This window comes from Paralichthys olivaceus, chromosome 8, assembly GCF_024713975.1.
Source record: "Paralichthys olivaceus isolate ysfri-2021 chromosome 8, ASM2471397v2, whole genome shotgun sequence".
Taxonomy (NCBI): Eukaryota; Metazoa; Chordata; class Actinopteri; order Pleuronectiformes; family Paralichthyidae; genus Paralichthys; species Paralichthys olivaceus.
In genome coordinates this window covers 1,333,370-1,350,507 of record NC_091100.1, presented here as the reverse complement: position 1 = coordinate 1,350,507, position 17,138 = coordinate 1,333,370, and the positions used below count along the sequence as shown (strand labels likewise).

At 41.7% G+C, this 17,138-nt stretch overlaps 1 protein-coding gene across 1 annotated transcript; it reads right to left on the bottom strand.

Moving 5' to 3' along the window:
• Positions 1 to 1,585: 1,585 nt before the first annotated feature.
• col9a1a (collagen, type IX, alpha 1a) lies at positions 1,586 to 14,916 on the bottom strand. The gene is made up of 32 exons (XM_020106416.2): positions 14,729 to 14,916; positions 13,789 to 13,863; positions 13,264 to 13,302; positions 13,098 to 13,160; positions 11,937 to 11,990; positions 11,696 to 11,731; positions 11,568 to 11,591; positions 10,890 to 10,943; positions 10,704 to 10,757; positions 10,540 to 10,572; positions 9,892 to 9,948; positions 9,721 to 9,774; positions 9,583 to 9,636; positions 9,428 to 9,481; positions 9,241 to 9,294; positions 9,111 to 9,164; positions 8,619 to 8,672; positions 8,334 to 8,387; positions 8,141 to 8,194; positions 8,004 to 8,048; positions 7,862 to 7,915; positions 7,702 to 7,755; positions 7,500 to 7,553; positions 6,248 to 6,319; positions 5,364 to 5,399; positions 5,207 to 5,251; positions 4,893 to 4,925; positions 4,174 to 4,320; positions 3,915 to 3,969; positions 3,027 to 3,215; positions 2,671 to 2,748; positions 1,586 to 2,436 (listed from the first exon to the last, which is right to left on the bottom strand). The coding sequence occupies exons 1-32, from the start codon at positions 14,801 to 14,803 to the stop codon at positions 2,231 to 2,233; spliced, it is 2,064 nt and encodes a 687-aa protein (XP_019961975.2). The 5' UTR covers positions 14,804 to 14,916; the 3' UTR covers positions 1,586 to 2,230.
• Between the last annotated feature and the right edge of the window lie 2,222 nt (positions 14,917 to 17,138).

The window sequence follows — 17,138 nt, the reverse complement described above, 5'->3', positions numbered from 1 at the left end:
ACTCCACAGTAATACTAAAGTACTCCAAAGTACTACACAGTATTACTAAAGTATTCCACAGTACAACACAGTGTTACTAAAGTACTCCACAGTATTACTAAAGTACTCCAAAGTACTACACAGTATTACTAAAGTACTCCACAGTACAACACAGTGTTACTAAAGTACTCCACAGTATTACTAAAGTACTCCAAAGTACTACACAGTATTACTAAAGTACTCCACAGTATTACTATAGTACTCCACAGTATTACTAATGTACTCCACAGTATTACTAAAGTACTCCACAGCACTACGCAGTATTACTAAAGTACTCCACAGTACTCCACAGTATTACTAAAGTACTCCACAGTATTACTAAAGTACTCCACAGTCTTACTAAAGTACTCCAAAGTACTACACAGTATTACTAAAGTACTCCACAGTACTACACAGTATTACTAAAGTATTCCACAGTATTACTAAAGTACTCCACAGTATTACTAAAGTACTCCACAGTACTCCACAGTATTACTAAAGTACTCCACAGTATTACTAAAGTACTCCACAGTATTACTAAAGTACTCCACAGTACTACACAGTATTACTAAAGTACTCCACAGTACTCCACACTATTACTAAAGTACTCCACAGTATTACTAAAGTACTCCACAGTACTCCACAGTATTACTAAAGTACTCCACAGTACTACACAGTATTACTAAAGTACTCCACAGTAGTTCAAATGCACGTGGTTCAAACATATCATCGGAGGTGAAGCCTGCAGCTGCTTCCTGTTCCGTTTCTTCTTCTATGGCTAAATGTGTCTCTACTCCCTGTGTAGAGACCATAGACTGTATATAAAGAGGTAGAGACACATTTAGCCATAGAAGTGTTTCCACTGTGAACCAACAGAACCATGGTTCAGTTAGATCCAGAACCAGAACACCTGTTCTGGTCGGAGGAACCTTCCCTCCTTTTTATTCTGATTATTTTACAACATACAACCCAAAAAACTTTTACTCTCTCAAAACTGATTTGGATCTGATTTAACGGAGTTCAAGAATTTCATTTGGTTTGAGCTGATTGTTCCATTTTGATTGACGTCTTAGTGAAATATCAAACATGCGGTTCTGTTTTATTGAATCTGCTGACTTCAGTTGTCTCTCACACACATCCTGATCATTTGAGGGTCAAAGTTTAGACTTGAAAATAAAAGATCAATTAAATCGAGTCTAACTGAAGTGGGAGCTGAATGAGCGATTTTATTATGCAAAGAATAAAAACAGAATCGAAGTTTTTAACTCTCCTGATGATTAATGAGATTTTTTCACTCAAACACTTTCAGTCCAGATACTGAATATTTACAATGAACATGAAAACCAAGAGTCAAATTTAACAAGTTCAGTTTTAAAGGAAGGATATTGGCGCTTGCCCTCAGCTGACATCTTGTTTTTTTTTCGCCTCACCACATTTATCAGGTTTCTTTTAGAGACAAAATATCATTAAGCTGACAATCACAGTAATTCATGTTTAATTTAGGTCTGTCCATAGTTTCATCCTGTCAGTTTTTGGCCATTCTCGTCCATACAAAACATGCAAGAGGTTATCAAAATGTATTTATTTCCCCCTTTGTACAACTTGAAGATGTCATGTCGAATGCTCGATATAATAAATAAGAAGTCATACAAAACTGCCCGAGGGTTTTCACACATCACCACCAGCTAATCACAAAAACAACAGTCGTCATGACAGAGAAATTATCAAACATATCCTGCACTCAGGGGAAAAGGCTCACGGGCCATTTTTAAGTGGATCAACAACAAAGATACTCACAAACAAATGTACCTTATCCAACAGTATAATTTGCGTATCAACACATTTACATAAACATACACAAAGTCTTGCCTTGTTGTTGTTGTCGGGACAGAAATGGGTCTGGTAGGGTTCATACATATACAGTGAGTTTTTAATTTCACAAAAACACGGACTACTCCTTTAATTTTACAGCACACAGATGGCAAACTTGAGGTAAAGCGAAACTTTTATATGTGAAGGTTTCAAAAGTGTTGGTGCTCAGTTTCCACTTTCAGGTCAAAAATGGCGCCAAGAGAACAAAAAAGTCAAATGAGCTGACGAATTAAAAAAAAAAAAAAGTAAGTGACGAAACCCAAATGGACCAAATCTTCCTCTAAGTTCTTCGTTCTCCACCAGTCTCTCATTTTTCCTCCAGTTCAGCTCCTGCCCCTCCTCACATCTCGTTGGGGCCCTTCATGCTGGAGTCCTTTGCGGAAACCGGTGACGCCACCATCGGTAGGATGCACTGCGACGACTCGCAGTAACCGTTCAGACCTGCGGTACCGGGAGGCCCGGGCACGCCAGGAATACCGGGAGCTCCCCGAGGCCCCCGCTCTCCATCACGCCCGTCTTTGCCGTAAGCCGGTCGACCCGGTTCACCTGAACAACGGAAGTAAGAAAACATCACAGATGTCTCACCCAGTCTCTGCTGGAGAAGGGAACTGGGAATTTTATTTATTTTATGTGTTGCATATAATAGATTTGTTTTACACACTCATGTGGCGAGTGTTTTCTGAGTTGGTCATTCACACAGCTTCTTTTTTCATTCACCAGAGTCAGAGAATTGAGGACACGGTTCTAAAATGAGACTTCTCAGTCATACTTGTCATTTACCTGATAGACCCGGCGCTCCGGGTGCTCCTTTGGGTCCTCTCGCTGTGGGTCCTCGTTCGCCTCGGTCACCATGGTCACCTGCAACCGATAATTGAAGTTTCTAATTTTAACTGAAGTTCATACTCAGAGTTCAGACTTTATCTGTTCCTTCATCACGGTTAAAGGGACACCACGTAAATGTGTCTGAGCTGTAAACTGGATCATACGACTGTTCTTTGATTTCTTTGATTCTTTGCTGTCAGGAAACTTAATCAAGCTTTTAGTTTAAGGTACAACATTTGCAGGGTTGCTTCCAGTCCAACAACATTTTTAGTCAAAGTTCCTGGTGGTTGTAGAGCTGCTAATCTGGATCTCACCTTTGGGTCCTTTGCGACCCATTACCCCAGACGGACCCTTCAGCCCCGGCAGCCCTCGTGATCCGGTGTGTCCGGGGAAACCGTTCTCCCCAGAGGGTCCCGGGGGCCCAGGCGGGCCGGGGGGACCAGGCAGCCCAGAGATTCCTGACTCAGGCCTTCTCAGGCTGGCTGCTAGCTGGGCCAGCTGCTCTGTGATGCAAGAGGACAAGGTTTAGATTTGAGCTTTAGTCCAGAGCGGAACCGGTCACTGTGTTTCACTCGAACATTGTTTTACAAAGATTCAGCTTGAATTACATTCAAACATATTTTCTCTAAATCTGGTACGAGACATGTACTGAATTTTTGATTTATGTCGATTTTGAGAAAAGTTACTAAAACAACTTCTTTCTTATGATAAAAGTTAAACTTATAAGTTAGAAAAATAAAAAAATCTTTTCATTACATTCAGGAGTTTTGCTACGGTCGCTAACATTTGCTAGCTTTGCGGAATTACAGAAGAAGATTCTGGTTCATCTGGGTCAGTTTGCTTCTCTTTAACACAATGGCTGAAAATTGAGTATTTACTATTTTTCAATCAATGTCAGATTAGATTAAAAAAGTAGTTCCGGCCTGATTTGCTGGAAAAATTTACATGAACGTCATCTCAAGTCAGAATAACAACTCGAAGAGGCGGCAAAACCTTACATGATTTGCTGACGTTGTCTCTTATGCACTAATTAATTTAATTTTGCTCAGTGTTGTTTAACTTCTCTCAACACATGTTGTTTACAGTATCCATGTTTTTTCCATATTCAGACTTCAAAGCACATAAACACACCAAAGCCGGAACAACTCAGGAAATGGGGGCTTCAGAGGAGCAAGGGAAACCTGCAGAATGCAAACACTTACCTTGCATTACCCTCATGCAAACTTGTTTGATGTGTGTATCTGTCGGTGATTTTCCCTGCGCAAATAAAGTAGACAGTGATGAGTCATTTGTTCTTCCTTCGATAGTATGAGCGACCATCAAATGTTTTATCAAACAAAATACATTTAATTCCATAAAACTCACTTTTGACTCAACATTAGATTCCATCTTTTACCAGCACTTGTTTAAAATAACCAGGTTTGTCCTTTGATTTAAGGAGGCATTCACAGAAGGTCTTACCGCTGGTCCCTGTGATCCGGGGAGGCCTGGTACTCCCATGTCGCCCTGCATTCCCCGCGGTCCCGACTGGCCCGACTTGCCCTCTTTCCCTGGCTGTCCTCGGCCACCCTCAGGTCCTTTATTTCCTGTCTCTCCTGGTGGGCCAGTCTGCAACCAACAACAGCAGGTACACATTAAAACTTACAACAGAACAGCTACAGAGCGCACCCTAGAGGTCAAACAATCTTCACATGTCCATCAGGTCTGGATTATTGGATTATTGTCTGTATCTGCAGCAAACTGCACAAACTCATAGATCTCAAGGCCATAGATTAATCTGAATTTCAGCATTTCCTAAGAACTTGATGAAAGTATGCAGACGACAGTGATTGACAGCACCAACATTTAATGAGCACTTCTCTGGTAGAATTTATCTGCTTTTTTTAGCCTGTCACAAAATGTAGGACGTTACAAAATGATTTCAAGAATTTAACTCCTGTTCTGAGTTAAATTTCCGTCAGGTTCTATAAACAGAAGTAAGAGAACTTGACATATTGTTAGCTTATGATGAAATAACTCAAAATATCCTGTGATTTTACTTCTGACTGAGCCGCAGGACGTAAACAACAGTTGCAATTGTATCAGACAACGTTGAGAGATCAATAATCGTGAAGTATGAGCATCATGTGGTCAGCTGACGGGTTGTGATGTGGTTATGATGCTGAGTTTAGTGAACGTACCGATCCTTTCTCTCCTGCTTCTCCTTGTTCTCCCTGGAAGAAGAAACATGTATAAACAACAGAGAAGGTTGGATGTGTTAAAGTCAATCGTTCCCACTCATTCTTCATCCCACAGCACCAGACGTTTTCAAATCTCAATGTGAAGTGTAACATAACATACATGTGACCTTCTCCTGCACACTTTTTTAAACTTCCCAGGTTCAGTCCTGCTTTTTTTAAGTAATCAACTGATTCGTTAAACGGACGAACGCTCTGTTTTGCGTTCTGGATGAAACAGGGTGAAAAGCAGGTGTTTTCAGTCGCCGATCACTCACCAGGTCTCCTCTCTCTCCCGGCGTCCCCTCAGAACCCGCTGGTCCCTGAAGAAAAGACACGTGACAGATTTCTGGCTCTGAACCTGCTGCAGCTCAACACTCTGTAATCTGAAGATCATAATGTGAACATGTGATATCAAAACCTGATGGAACATACCTGCTCTCCTTTAGGTCCGTCCAGACCGACTGCACCCTGACCGAGAAAAAACAGAATCAGTATTTAGATGATCTGAAACTGTTTAATAGAAAATCACAAAATCCACTGAAATCATATTAACGACGTAGTTTACTGAGGTTTCTCTCACGTTTTTTTTCTCAACGATGTTGACCATAGGTTCAAATTAGATCTTTCCTCATTCAGTTTGACTGAACTTTGACTCATTCTGGATTCTTATAAGATTCATCAAGTGGATCTACAGCGTTTCCAATCAACACAGAACTGCTGCTGCTCGTTGTCAAATCAGTCTTTTTGAGTCTCTTGCTGATTTATCTGCAGCTCCTCTGTCACTTTTGTTATCTTTGCCTAGAAGGTTTTGTTTTCACCGCTTGTTCGTTGGTTTGTTTGTGAGCAACAACTACAGGACAGATTTCTACAACACTTGGTGTGAGGATGATATCTGGTACAGGGATCTCTTCTCACTTCTTCAGGTGTAGTTGCCTCTGATTGGCGGAGCTTGCCGTTACCACGGAAATGTTAAAGTTGTGAAAGTCATGCCGGCTACGATTTATCTTTACAACCTACTGTGTTTTTTTAGAGACAAGGAAAAGGGTCCTAGGGAAGTCGCTGGATATGGATCTTTCGCAATGGTTTGTGGGAAACATTATACCTTAAATAATTACCTACTGTCTTGTACCTCTTTCTTTTTTTTACATTTGTTCTGAACTAAATGTTTTATGGTCTCAGTTCATCTCGTAGCTGGTTCCAGATTCAAAACTCTTTTTATGAGGATTTTCTAAAACGTCAATGGACAACATTGACATAAGTGGTGGATCCATAATTCTGACTCCAACGTTTATCTCATTTTATTTGACACCTCTCACCCTGTCTCCTTGCTGACCACGATAACCAGCAGGTCCAGGAAGTCCTGGAAGACCCGGGTCCCCTTTGCCTCCCTGTTAAAACACACACATAAAGAAATAAACTGTTAAATACACACACACACACTCAGAATCATAACACACCACCAGCTGTGAGAAGTCGCCCCCCCCCCATCTTGACCTGACCACATTTAATGAAATGAAAAAATAAAAACATCTCCAGCCTCGTCCGAACAGTGACGACCATCCACCCGTCAGATGTTTGTGGGCGTATGTGGCGCAGATTGTGGCGTACAGTAAGCCGACCACTTTCAGGCATTCCTGGGGAACAGAGAACTCTTTCAGGGCGTCTCAGCTCCTTTTCCTGCCCCGAACCCCCCCCCCCTGAGCTGCGGAGAACCCCCCCGGGCCTTCAGATTTCTGTAACAAGAGGCCATTCATGCTCGCTGGCCGGTGGATTACAGACCAAACTGCAGGGACAGAAGTTCATCAAGGAACGCCCCTCTTTAATAAAAGTACAGCAGTGTTGAATAATATGTTCAGGATGGGAGACGGTGTTTAAACACTCTGATCGCTGGCTTTGGATTTCAGGTTTGATGGAGCGGAGGTTTGCAGCAGCTCGGAATCGAACCTGAGCCCAAACACATCTTAAAGATGACGTTTTTTACGGTTTATTTTTGTTCATCAGCAGTTTACTGCTCGTGGTTTATAAAGTGTGACGGCCCCTCACTTCTTCTTCTTCTTCTTCTTATGTGATGCTGCTTTCAGAAGCAGGAACAACCCCCCATCTGAGAGGAGCGGAAATGTTCATATGGGTTGTCTGGTCTGGTTGTGTCTTCTCTTGTTGTCTTCTCTTGTCTTGTTGTGTCACGTTGTGTCTTGTCTAGTGTTGTCTGCTTGTGTCTTGGCCTGTGTCATGTTGTGTTGTGTCTTGTGTTGTCTTGTCTTGTGTCATGTTGTATCTTGTCTTGTCTGGTTGTTTCTGGTTGTGTCTTGTCTTGTTGTGTCATGTTGTGTTGTATCTTGTCTAGTATCTTGTTTTGTGGTGTGTTGTGTGATGTTGTATCTTTTTCTGTGTTATTGTGTCTTGTCTTCTTGTGTCATGTTGTGTCTTGTCTGGTTGTGCCTTGTTGTATTGTGTCTAGTCTAAGTTAATGCAGCAGAGACCAATGGTTTCTCTTATAATATTTCTGTTCACCTGCGTCCTGAAGTTTTTGATTTAATCGTTGACATGAGACAGACTCTCAGATCTTACCCGGGCTCCTGGTGATCCTAGAGGCCCTTCAGGCCCTCGTTCTCCTCGTTCACCCTAAAGAAAGAAGAGAAAGAAAATATACAAACAAACAAATATATTTTAAAAATGCAATGAAACTCGGCCTGATGGGTAACGAGGATGACAGGAGTACTTCCTGTTTCAAGGATTAAAAATGGTGTCGTGAAATGGAGATGAGACTCACTGGTCCTGCTCTGGGTCCAACCGGTCCCACCTCTCCCTGCTCGCCACGCTCTCCCTGCAAACAGATAAGACGTTAAAATCACGTATTAGCACATTTTCTTCAAATACTACAAACATTTACTCCTTAAGTGGAATTTGTTAAAAACCTGCTTCTAACGTACCTGTTTCCCCGGAGACCCCATCAGTCCTGCAACTCCTGGGTCACCTGTGTTGCCCTGGTGACAAACAGGTAGAAAATACATTTCACATGGTTTTTCCTGTTGGAAGTAGAAGTAGTGTTGTCGATATTAGTTTCAAGTATACCTTCCCGCCAGCGTGTCCTTTCTGGCCATAAGCGCCTGGCAAACCCTGCATGAAGACAGTTGTGTCAGACATCAGAATCCAACTAAATACAAGTGTGAATGTGTGGATCATGAATCCGGAGGTCAGAGGTCACTCACAGGAAGTCCCTGTAGGCCGCCGTCACCTAGAGCCCCATTCTTCCCTGGAAGACCCTGAAAACAACGATTGAAGTGACACACGGGAGGAATTGAATAAAGCACAAACACAACCTCAAACCTTTCGGTTGCTACTCTCACACACTGGTTTAACATATTAAGATATATTTAAAGTACCAGTGTGTAGTAAGTTTACCTTGGATCCTGGCAGTCCGGGTATTCCCTCGCGACCATCGGGCCCAGGTAAACCCTAACGACAGGAGGCCGATGAAAAACATCACAATAATCACTGCATGCACGTTAATATTAATATTTAGCAAAATGCTAAAACTAAGGAACATGATGGATCATAGAATATTTTGTAGTTGGGAGGATATTTGATAAGAAGGATGTCTGACACGTCAACAGAACTGTAGGTCAGTGGTAAATGTATTTGATCGATTGATTGATTCTGGCTTTGATCAGATGAAGGGGTGCTCACAGGTTCTCCTTTAGGACCCGGCACTCCTCTGATTCCTTGTGGTCCCCGATCCCCCTGTGAAGAAACGCACACGTTAAATGAATAACATTTAAAATGTATGTTCTTGATCAAGTTTAAAGTTTTCACAAGTGGAGATCCAAATCAAAAGGTGGATTTATCGTCTTTGAATTTCACAAGAATTAAAGCAAAAATAATTCATGATTGAAATAAATCCATACTGATCATTTCGAAAGGAGTTAAAGAATTATCGAATGTTCTCGAGAGTTGAAATGTATAAGTCTGAATCAACATTCTACGACACAGTATTAATGCCAAATAAAATCGCAGTATTATTATTTTGTTATTAGAATAAAGTCTTAAAGGTGTTTTGTTAAGATCATGGATATTTTTCTAAATCCAGTGGAAACAGGATGTAAAGAAAATATAAAAGACTGGATTAAAAAATGAATTGTGTTTTCACAGCAGCTGCTGTTGTGTCTTAATTCTTCTCACCGACACTCCCCTCGGTCCAGTCTCTCCTATGGCTCCTCTCTGGCCCGGATCTCCCTAAAAGATTGAATCAGTTCCATCAGTATTTTGTGTAAAAAACCAGGAGATGTCAGAGGAAGTGACGGAGACTCACTGGAGCTCCCTGGATCCCCTGAGGACCCACACCACCAAAATTTCCACGAGGTCCCTGTTTGGGAAACGGACATTAATTAATTTTCTAGAGATAGAAATCAAGTCATCAGGTCAAAAACGTTCATGGTTCGTATCCCAGCATAGAACTTGATTTATATTCTTTTATTTTTGGACATGTGTCGTCTTACCCTGTCCCCTTTGGAGCCCATTATTCCCGGGAGGCCTCTTTTTCCACCTGGGCCCTAAAATCATTCAGCAGAACGAGGAAGACAGAAACGACTCATGTTAGCATGTTTGACCGAGCGAAGGAAACTTTGTGAGTGAGTGTGGTGAAGTATTTTACCGGTAGTCCCTGAGCTCCGACTTCTCCCTGCAGGCCTTGATCTCCCTCCTCCCCCTGAAAGTCAACGTAACCTGGTTATGTCAGGATTTCAATATCTGGATTTTTTTTTCTATTACATGTTAAAAACGAGGACGTCACCTTGTGTCCTTGTCTTCCAGGCTCGCCAGATTCACCTTTGACCCCTTTGTGTCCCTGCGGTCGGGAACAAAAGGATATCGTTCATCTTTAAAGTGCATTTAACTCACAGGAAGTTGAATCATTTCATAGTTCAGTCACAGTCAGCGAGGACAAATAAAACTGTGAACTCACTTTCATGCCGGGGAGACCAGAGTGTCCATTGAGACCAGAGGGACAGGCGTTAGGACACTGAAAAACACAACAGCCTATTTGAGGTCATGGAAGAGCCCTGCCACCAGGGGGCTCCACTGACAGTGACCCCGTTAGAAAGAGCAGAAAGTTACATCTGTGTGCTTCACTGTAAAATCAGTTGCTCACAACATAAAGTGTTTATTTATTAAAGCTTTTATCACAGAGAGGAAGCCAAAGAGAATCATGCGACAGTGAATTTAAACTAAAGAAAGATATCTGAGTTTAAATAATGAAAAAAGTTAAAGGGTCATATTAACGTCTTCTTCAGATCAGCCACAGTGTGGCAGCAGGACCAATCAGGAGTCAGCTGTCAATCATGACGTCTCAGCCCGTTTTTTATATCATCAAATATCTCATTCAAACAAAACTGATCAGAAACACAAAACCTGAAATGACAGAAACCCTCTCTGACAAATATTTAACATCTACTCTGATTTTTTTTTATTTTTGTCCCATCTGCTAACGTGGAGGTTTATGACCGATATTATAAGCTGCCACTAGGGGGAGATCAAGACACTGGCGTCACTTTTTGTCATCCATCTTTATTTGAATTTAGTGAGTAAATGTTCTGTTTGGGTTCAAACTTACCAGGTCTTCTCCTTGATAAACACCCGGAGGTCCCTGCACAGACGGAAGAAAACTGAGTTTGACCTAATTCAACTTTTTATTCTGTACAGATCATATTTCACACAACAAAATCATAACTCAATAAACTTTATACGTGAAAGTTTTCTTAGGAGCTGGATATTTACCCGAGGCCCGGCGGCACCAGGAAGTCCGACTTGACCTCTCTTCCCTCTCGCCCCCTGTGACAGGGGAAGTTTTTTAATTCGGTAAGAATCTTAAAACTCAAGGCATCATTTTCAGTCATGTTTTAATTTCCTGCCGATATTAATAAATTATTCTATTTTAATTTTAAAAGATAAAAAAATACTCACCGGGGCACCAACTTTACCCAATTCCCCCGGCAGCCCGTCTGTACCAGGAATACCCTGTTTAAAAAAAAGAAAGAACTGTTAACCGTCTATTACGATAAAGTTTCCATTAAATACGCACTTTCTTTACTTCAAATAGTTTTAATGGATTTATTAGAAATATCACAAAAAGCCTCTTATAATTATACAAGTGGAGTTTTTTATCTTGGCAAAAATTCACAATTATCAAACGCAACTAACTTTGTATAAAACTTCCCATGGTCAGTTTTAAATTGTTATATGTTTTAAATTGTTATATATGTATATATATATATATATTGTTATATATATAACTATATATATATGTACAATTGTCTCCTTTTATACTAATATATTACCTGTGTTGAAGATTTTGTAGCGTGTATTTTAGTTTTATTTCAGTGAAGTTTTCATATCAGTCTTTACTGATTTCTAACACGAATGTATTTAAATATTTCATTTAGTTTTTATGTTGTATGAAATAAACTAAACTAAAGTGCAGCCACAAGAAAACTTGATAAAGTTAAACTTTACTCCAGATCATGTGATCATGTAACAGAATTAAACTACCAGAGGCAGAACTTCGATAAAAGTTTTTCCACATCACCCATGAAAGGATGTGATCGACCAGAGCACAGGCATAAAAATAGAGAAGATACTCACATCGAGTCCGTCGGGTCCGACACCCTGAGAGACAGAAATCAGAGAAAGACAGATATGAAACAAAAGGTCAGAGAAACTCCCTCAAACAGCTGAAGGTACAAAACGATGGAAGAGGTCTCTGCACTCACAGGCTCTCCAGGAGGCCCTCGTGCTCCAGCATCCCCCTGAAAACAAGGACAAATAAGATCTGACGTCAGAAACATCCACACACCTCACATCAGCTCTTTAAAAAATATTCTTTGTCCAGTTCAGAGAAAAATGATCATTTCATTCTCCACCGCTTCTCCAGATTGTTTCTCAGGAAACAGAATTCAAACAGTGTTGACGAGTCCACACGACTGATTTATATAGAGAAATAAATACAGTCACCTTCGGTCCCTTTGTGCCGACTGGACCTGGATCTCCAGGAGGTCCCACGGGTCCCTGCAGGCACATGTCATTTTAAAACACACTTTACACACGAGTCAAGAAAATACTTTAGTTTAGTGAATGAAAACTAAATGCTTAGTTCTAGTGAACAAAACTACTTGGTTGAGTTTCGTGAATAAAACTAATCGGTTGGATAAAGTAAACAAATAAACGTGTTGAGGAACTACTTAGTTATGTGTAGTAAACAAATGACGTGGTTAGCTTCGGTAAACTTCTCGTCAGATCATAAGTCCAAAGTTCTGTCTTGATTGTCGAGAGAAAATGTAAACAACACATTGAGATTCTGCATCATTATTAATATCATTCCATTATTATTTACTTTGGTTACCACACGCCAATAAACCGAATAAAGAAGAAGAAGAAGAATCAAAGCACAGAAAAGCACCGCCCACTGAGGGAGGGTGTGGTCTCAGCCCCGCCCCTCACTTTCACCCCCCATGAATAAACGTTCAAACCAAAATCTGCTCGGACAAAGTCGACGACGACAAAGACGACGAGATTATCGTCATCATCGAGTCAGAAGTGAATCGACGACACTTAAAGAAGCCGATTATTTCCGACCTGCTGCTAATTTTCAAACTCCTCCCCCCTCTCGCTCTCTGTGATGGTGAACACGTTTTTCTCTGTTTCCTCCTCTTGAAAACCTGAATCTGCTCCGTCTGTTCTCCGCGCCAAACACACTGAGGCCATTCTGTGTCGCCTTTCCCAGCATACACTGCTCTCCTGTCAGCCATGTCTGGGCGGCCGATCCCCCGGCACCCCCCCCCCCCCCCTCCGCCGCTCACAAAAAGACCCCTGTTCCTGTCAGGAAGCCGCTCCGCTCTCTCTCCTCTGAATGGTCGGGGTGATTTATTCAGGGAAGGTTTTGCTTCTTTTTTTTTCCTCGGCCAAGACAAACTTCTCCCACAGCAGCAGATCTGAACACCTCAGATCTTACACTTCAACACATCCTCTCATTGGCTGAGCCGCAGGACTCTCGCCTGCTGGATTCAAAACTCAACAGAGTCAGTTTTTGGAAGACGAACCCTCTGCATGAGAAATAAAACGTGTCCAACCGGTGATCACTTATGTGTCTGAGGTAGAAGATGTTGCTTCACTTACGTCTGCGCCCGGGAGGCCTCCAGCTCCAGCAGCTCCGTCTTTGCCGTTATCGCCGTCAGGACCCTGGAAGCAGAAGTTCACTCCTCATTAACTCGGCCTGTTTCAGTTAAAATGGCGTCAGCCTCCGTTATCCTCTACATGAGAAAGAAACGTAACGTCCACTCACTGGTCCACCGTTCACCGTGGAGTCTTCTCCTCTGTCGCCCTGAAGACACAAAACAGTGAAGAATAAACTTTGAGATCTTGTTTGCATGTTGCACAGGGAGTTAACGACCAGAGGACAATGAGATCGTTTATCTTTAGAGGTGCTTCTGAAAGTCGACTTTTTAAAAACAGTCATGGAGGATGGGAAAAAAACAATAAATAAATTAGCTGAGCAGTTAAAATGGGAAAAATCCAACTTTTTACAAATCATGGAAACTGAACCCTCGATGAGGAACTGATCATGGGCCTCGTACTTAAGTTTTTTATTTAAGGGCTTTTTTGAAGGATTTCATTATCTTCAAAGTTTGTATCCAAGTTTCAAAATGAAGCGTTTAAATAAAGTTGCTCTGCTTGTTCTCACTTGATCTCAGAGAGACTTCATCACAAAGAAGGTGAAACTTCTGCTGCGTGAACCAATGAAAACCTCGATCACTGAGCTGATGAACCCAGAAACTGAACCTTGTGACTGAGGAGAGACGGAACTCACATCGATGCCGTCCACTCCGGGCACGCCGGCTGCTCCGGGCGGGCCTGCGGGGCCTCTGGGACCCACCGGGCCCCTCTGAAAAACAAACAGAGAAATCTGTTTTTAACCATGAAAATCATCTCTGAATATCATCCAGTGCTGCTGGAGGAGGAGGAGGAGGAGGAGGAGGCCGCAGTGTGAAGGGCAGCTCACACAGAGTCTCATTGTCTGGGTGAGGTGGGGTGTGTGGGGGGGTAAAGGTCATGAAACTAAACCTTGTTTCCCATTATAGAGCCATTACACCACCTAAGTAACTGCATGTGTTCAGATTGCTGCAGCTCATCGGAGCCAGGTGAGCGCACACACACACACACACACACACACACACACACACACACACACACCTTTTACTTCAACATCATAAAAACATAAATATCTATAAAGAATAAAGTGTCTGAGAACAGAGTTTCAACATTTACACGCCCCCCCACACTGATTCTCATGCAATTAAAAAAATAATCTTTCACACCGGACTATATTTTGCTTTTGTGAAAAACCTCACGAGAAAGAAAATCTGACAATAAAACCATAAAATATGCAAAGTAGATTTGAGCGCCTGAAATTGTTGAACAGCTTTAAGTGGATTACTAAAAGGCTTTAAAGTCTCACACAGTTTGTTTCTGTACAAATGTGATGAAAAACATGAAAAATGTTCTTTACTGATCAACAAAAACGAGCTGAGGCAGGAAAACTCAACATGTAACAGGAGGTTAGAAATAATGAAACACGTCGGTACAGTAGAAACTCAGCATGAAGACACGCACATTCTGGGCTCGTAGCTTATTTTCCTTTACTTTTTTATTCTATTCATGCATCGGAAATAAAACTCTGTACAATAACATGACTGAGCTTCTTTTCCAGGAGATAAAAGTGGTGAAAAGAAAGAGCACCTGTCTCTCACCTGAGCCGAGCAGATCAAGACGATTTGTAGTAAAATCACCAGTAAAGACGCCCGACAGATCCTGGACGGAGCCATGGTCGTCCCACGGCCGAGGAGGACACTCACACTCCTTTTTTACCCAGATTAGAGACGGGGCTCACGGACGCTCCACCTGTCAGTCTCCCCCCTGAATAAAACCCCACCGCCTGCTGGAAGAGGAGGATGTTAGAGAGTCCTGATTATTCATGAGGAGCCGAGGAGGAGGAGGAGGAGGAGGAGGAAGGTCTGCACACACAGGGTGGTATTTACCTTTACTTTGAAATGAAATGAAGTTAAAAGCTAAAGGTCCAGTGGAAGTTGACACTGACAAAAAAGAAGTTTAATATAATACTTGACCTTCAGATAAATAAGTCAATCTTCCTTTTGGCAAATTTTTACACTGTAAATATTTTTTTTAAAATAAGAAGAGAAATTTGAATGCAGGTTAATTTCTCTATAGGTTGTTGATATTAGCTTATATGCTTTTTGTGAATCAACTGATCTGATCTACTGTGAAGTCTTGAGAGGTCGGGAGCTTTCCTCTTGGAGCTTCTGAGGTGTGGGGGCAGGAAATGAAGACAGACGGGCTTTGCTTTCCAAATTACAGTTTTTTTCGATTGCTAAACGACAGTGGGCACGACTGGAGTCACATGTGCAAACCTCTAACTACAGTCTGCACTACCAACAGTCACCTGAGCTAAACAGTTCACATCACCTGCAAAACTCATTCCAAGCAACACAACTCTAAACACATGGCTCAAAACACACAACCCTCACTGAGGTAACACACACTGTCACTCAGAACACACTGAGAGTAAAAACACTAGCATCAAACACCAATACAGAAAATACAAACTTTTCATCTTTACAGTTTGAACAATTTCAGTGACTTCATACAAAGTAAGATTTTCTTCAAAGAAAAGAGTGACTTCACATGATTTATTAAAATTTTTAGAACATAACAATTCTTTAAGGTAAATGAAAATTAGCAGTTTGCTTCAATAGTCTGTAGTAATTTACGGAATTATGAGAAAAAAAAGGTAGAAACTAAAAGTACATACTGTCATTCTAACAAATAACTGAGGGGCTAATCCTGCCTCTCTCTAGCATCAGGCCACAGGTTCTCACAGCTAATGTTCTCTCTTGCCATGCAGCTGGGGAAGAACCTTCTGGAAGTCCTCATCCATCCCTGGCAGTCCTCTGGACTCGTGTCCTCACATCCGGCACGCATGGCTTCCAAAGGAGACCTCCGGTCATGTGGGTGGAGGCCAACCATGTCAACAATAGCATTTTCCTGCGCATCTGAAAATATTTTTCCTCTTCCCCCTGTTGGGGGCAGCCTTTGGGTCCTGTTGTAAAAATATATTTTACAGTCAAACTTACTGTAATTTATATATCTGTGTAAATATTCTATAATTGCAATACAAAATAGATTCCTGTAATGTTTTCATTCACTGTAAGGATGTAACTCTCACCTGTTTGTGTGATGGAAAATTCGCATTACAGATGTCACTGTGGATCTTTGCAGATTGGGTTGCACCCTCAACCCTGCCTCTCTCAATGAGAGACCATGGTTCACGACATGGTCCATAAGTTCAGCCCTTATTTCATCTGAAATAACAGCTCTTTGTCTTCTTTGTCTTCCTCCACGCATCCGCCCTCTCCCTGCCACCCTTCTCCCTCCACGAACCCGTCTTCCTTGTTCCATTTCCAAAATGAGTCTTTCTGAGCTCTACCTATATATACTGTAATATATATATATATATATATATATATGTGTGTGTGTGTGTGTGATCACTAACAAGTCTAAAACAAGACACCTGCTTAGCCTTTCAGTTGAAATTGCAATCAGCAGTGTTTGAAAGGCACAAGGCTGAAATCTATCCGTTTTGAATGTGTGGTTCACAGTTTTGACAGCAGTGTGTTAGCATTTGAACAAAGTGCTGTAAATCCACAGTGTTGTGCAGGTTGTGGTTAAAGTCATGGGATAAGTGTGTAGAGTTTTGAAAACTGTGTTCAAGCGATGAAAAACGAACTAGAGTTTGTTCCACATGAACTGCTGCTGTGCAGACTGGAGTTAGAGGTTTGCACATGTGACTCCAGTTGTGCCCACTGTCCTTTAGCAATCGAAAAAAACTGGAAATTCACTGTATTCGGTTTTCTCTTGACAGGTTCACTTGATTCTTGCCGTCAGCAGATAAAAAAAAACAAAAACTCGTATTTGAATCAAAACTCTCGTTCACTGTCTTCATTGTAACCTAACAAAAGAACTGCTTCTCTCCTTCGTCTGCACTGTTCTCTTCACCTTCAGCTCCTCACTGGGGCAATCAGCTGATAGAGTTCAGCTGAGCCACAATCCTTGTCCTGACTCCTCACTGTCTGCTCACTCTGG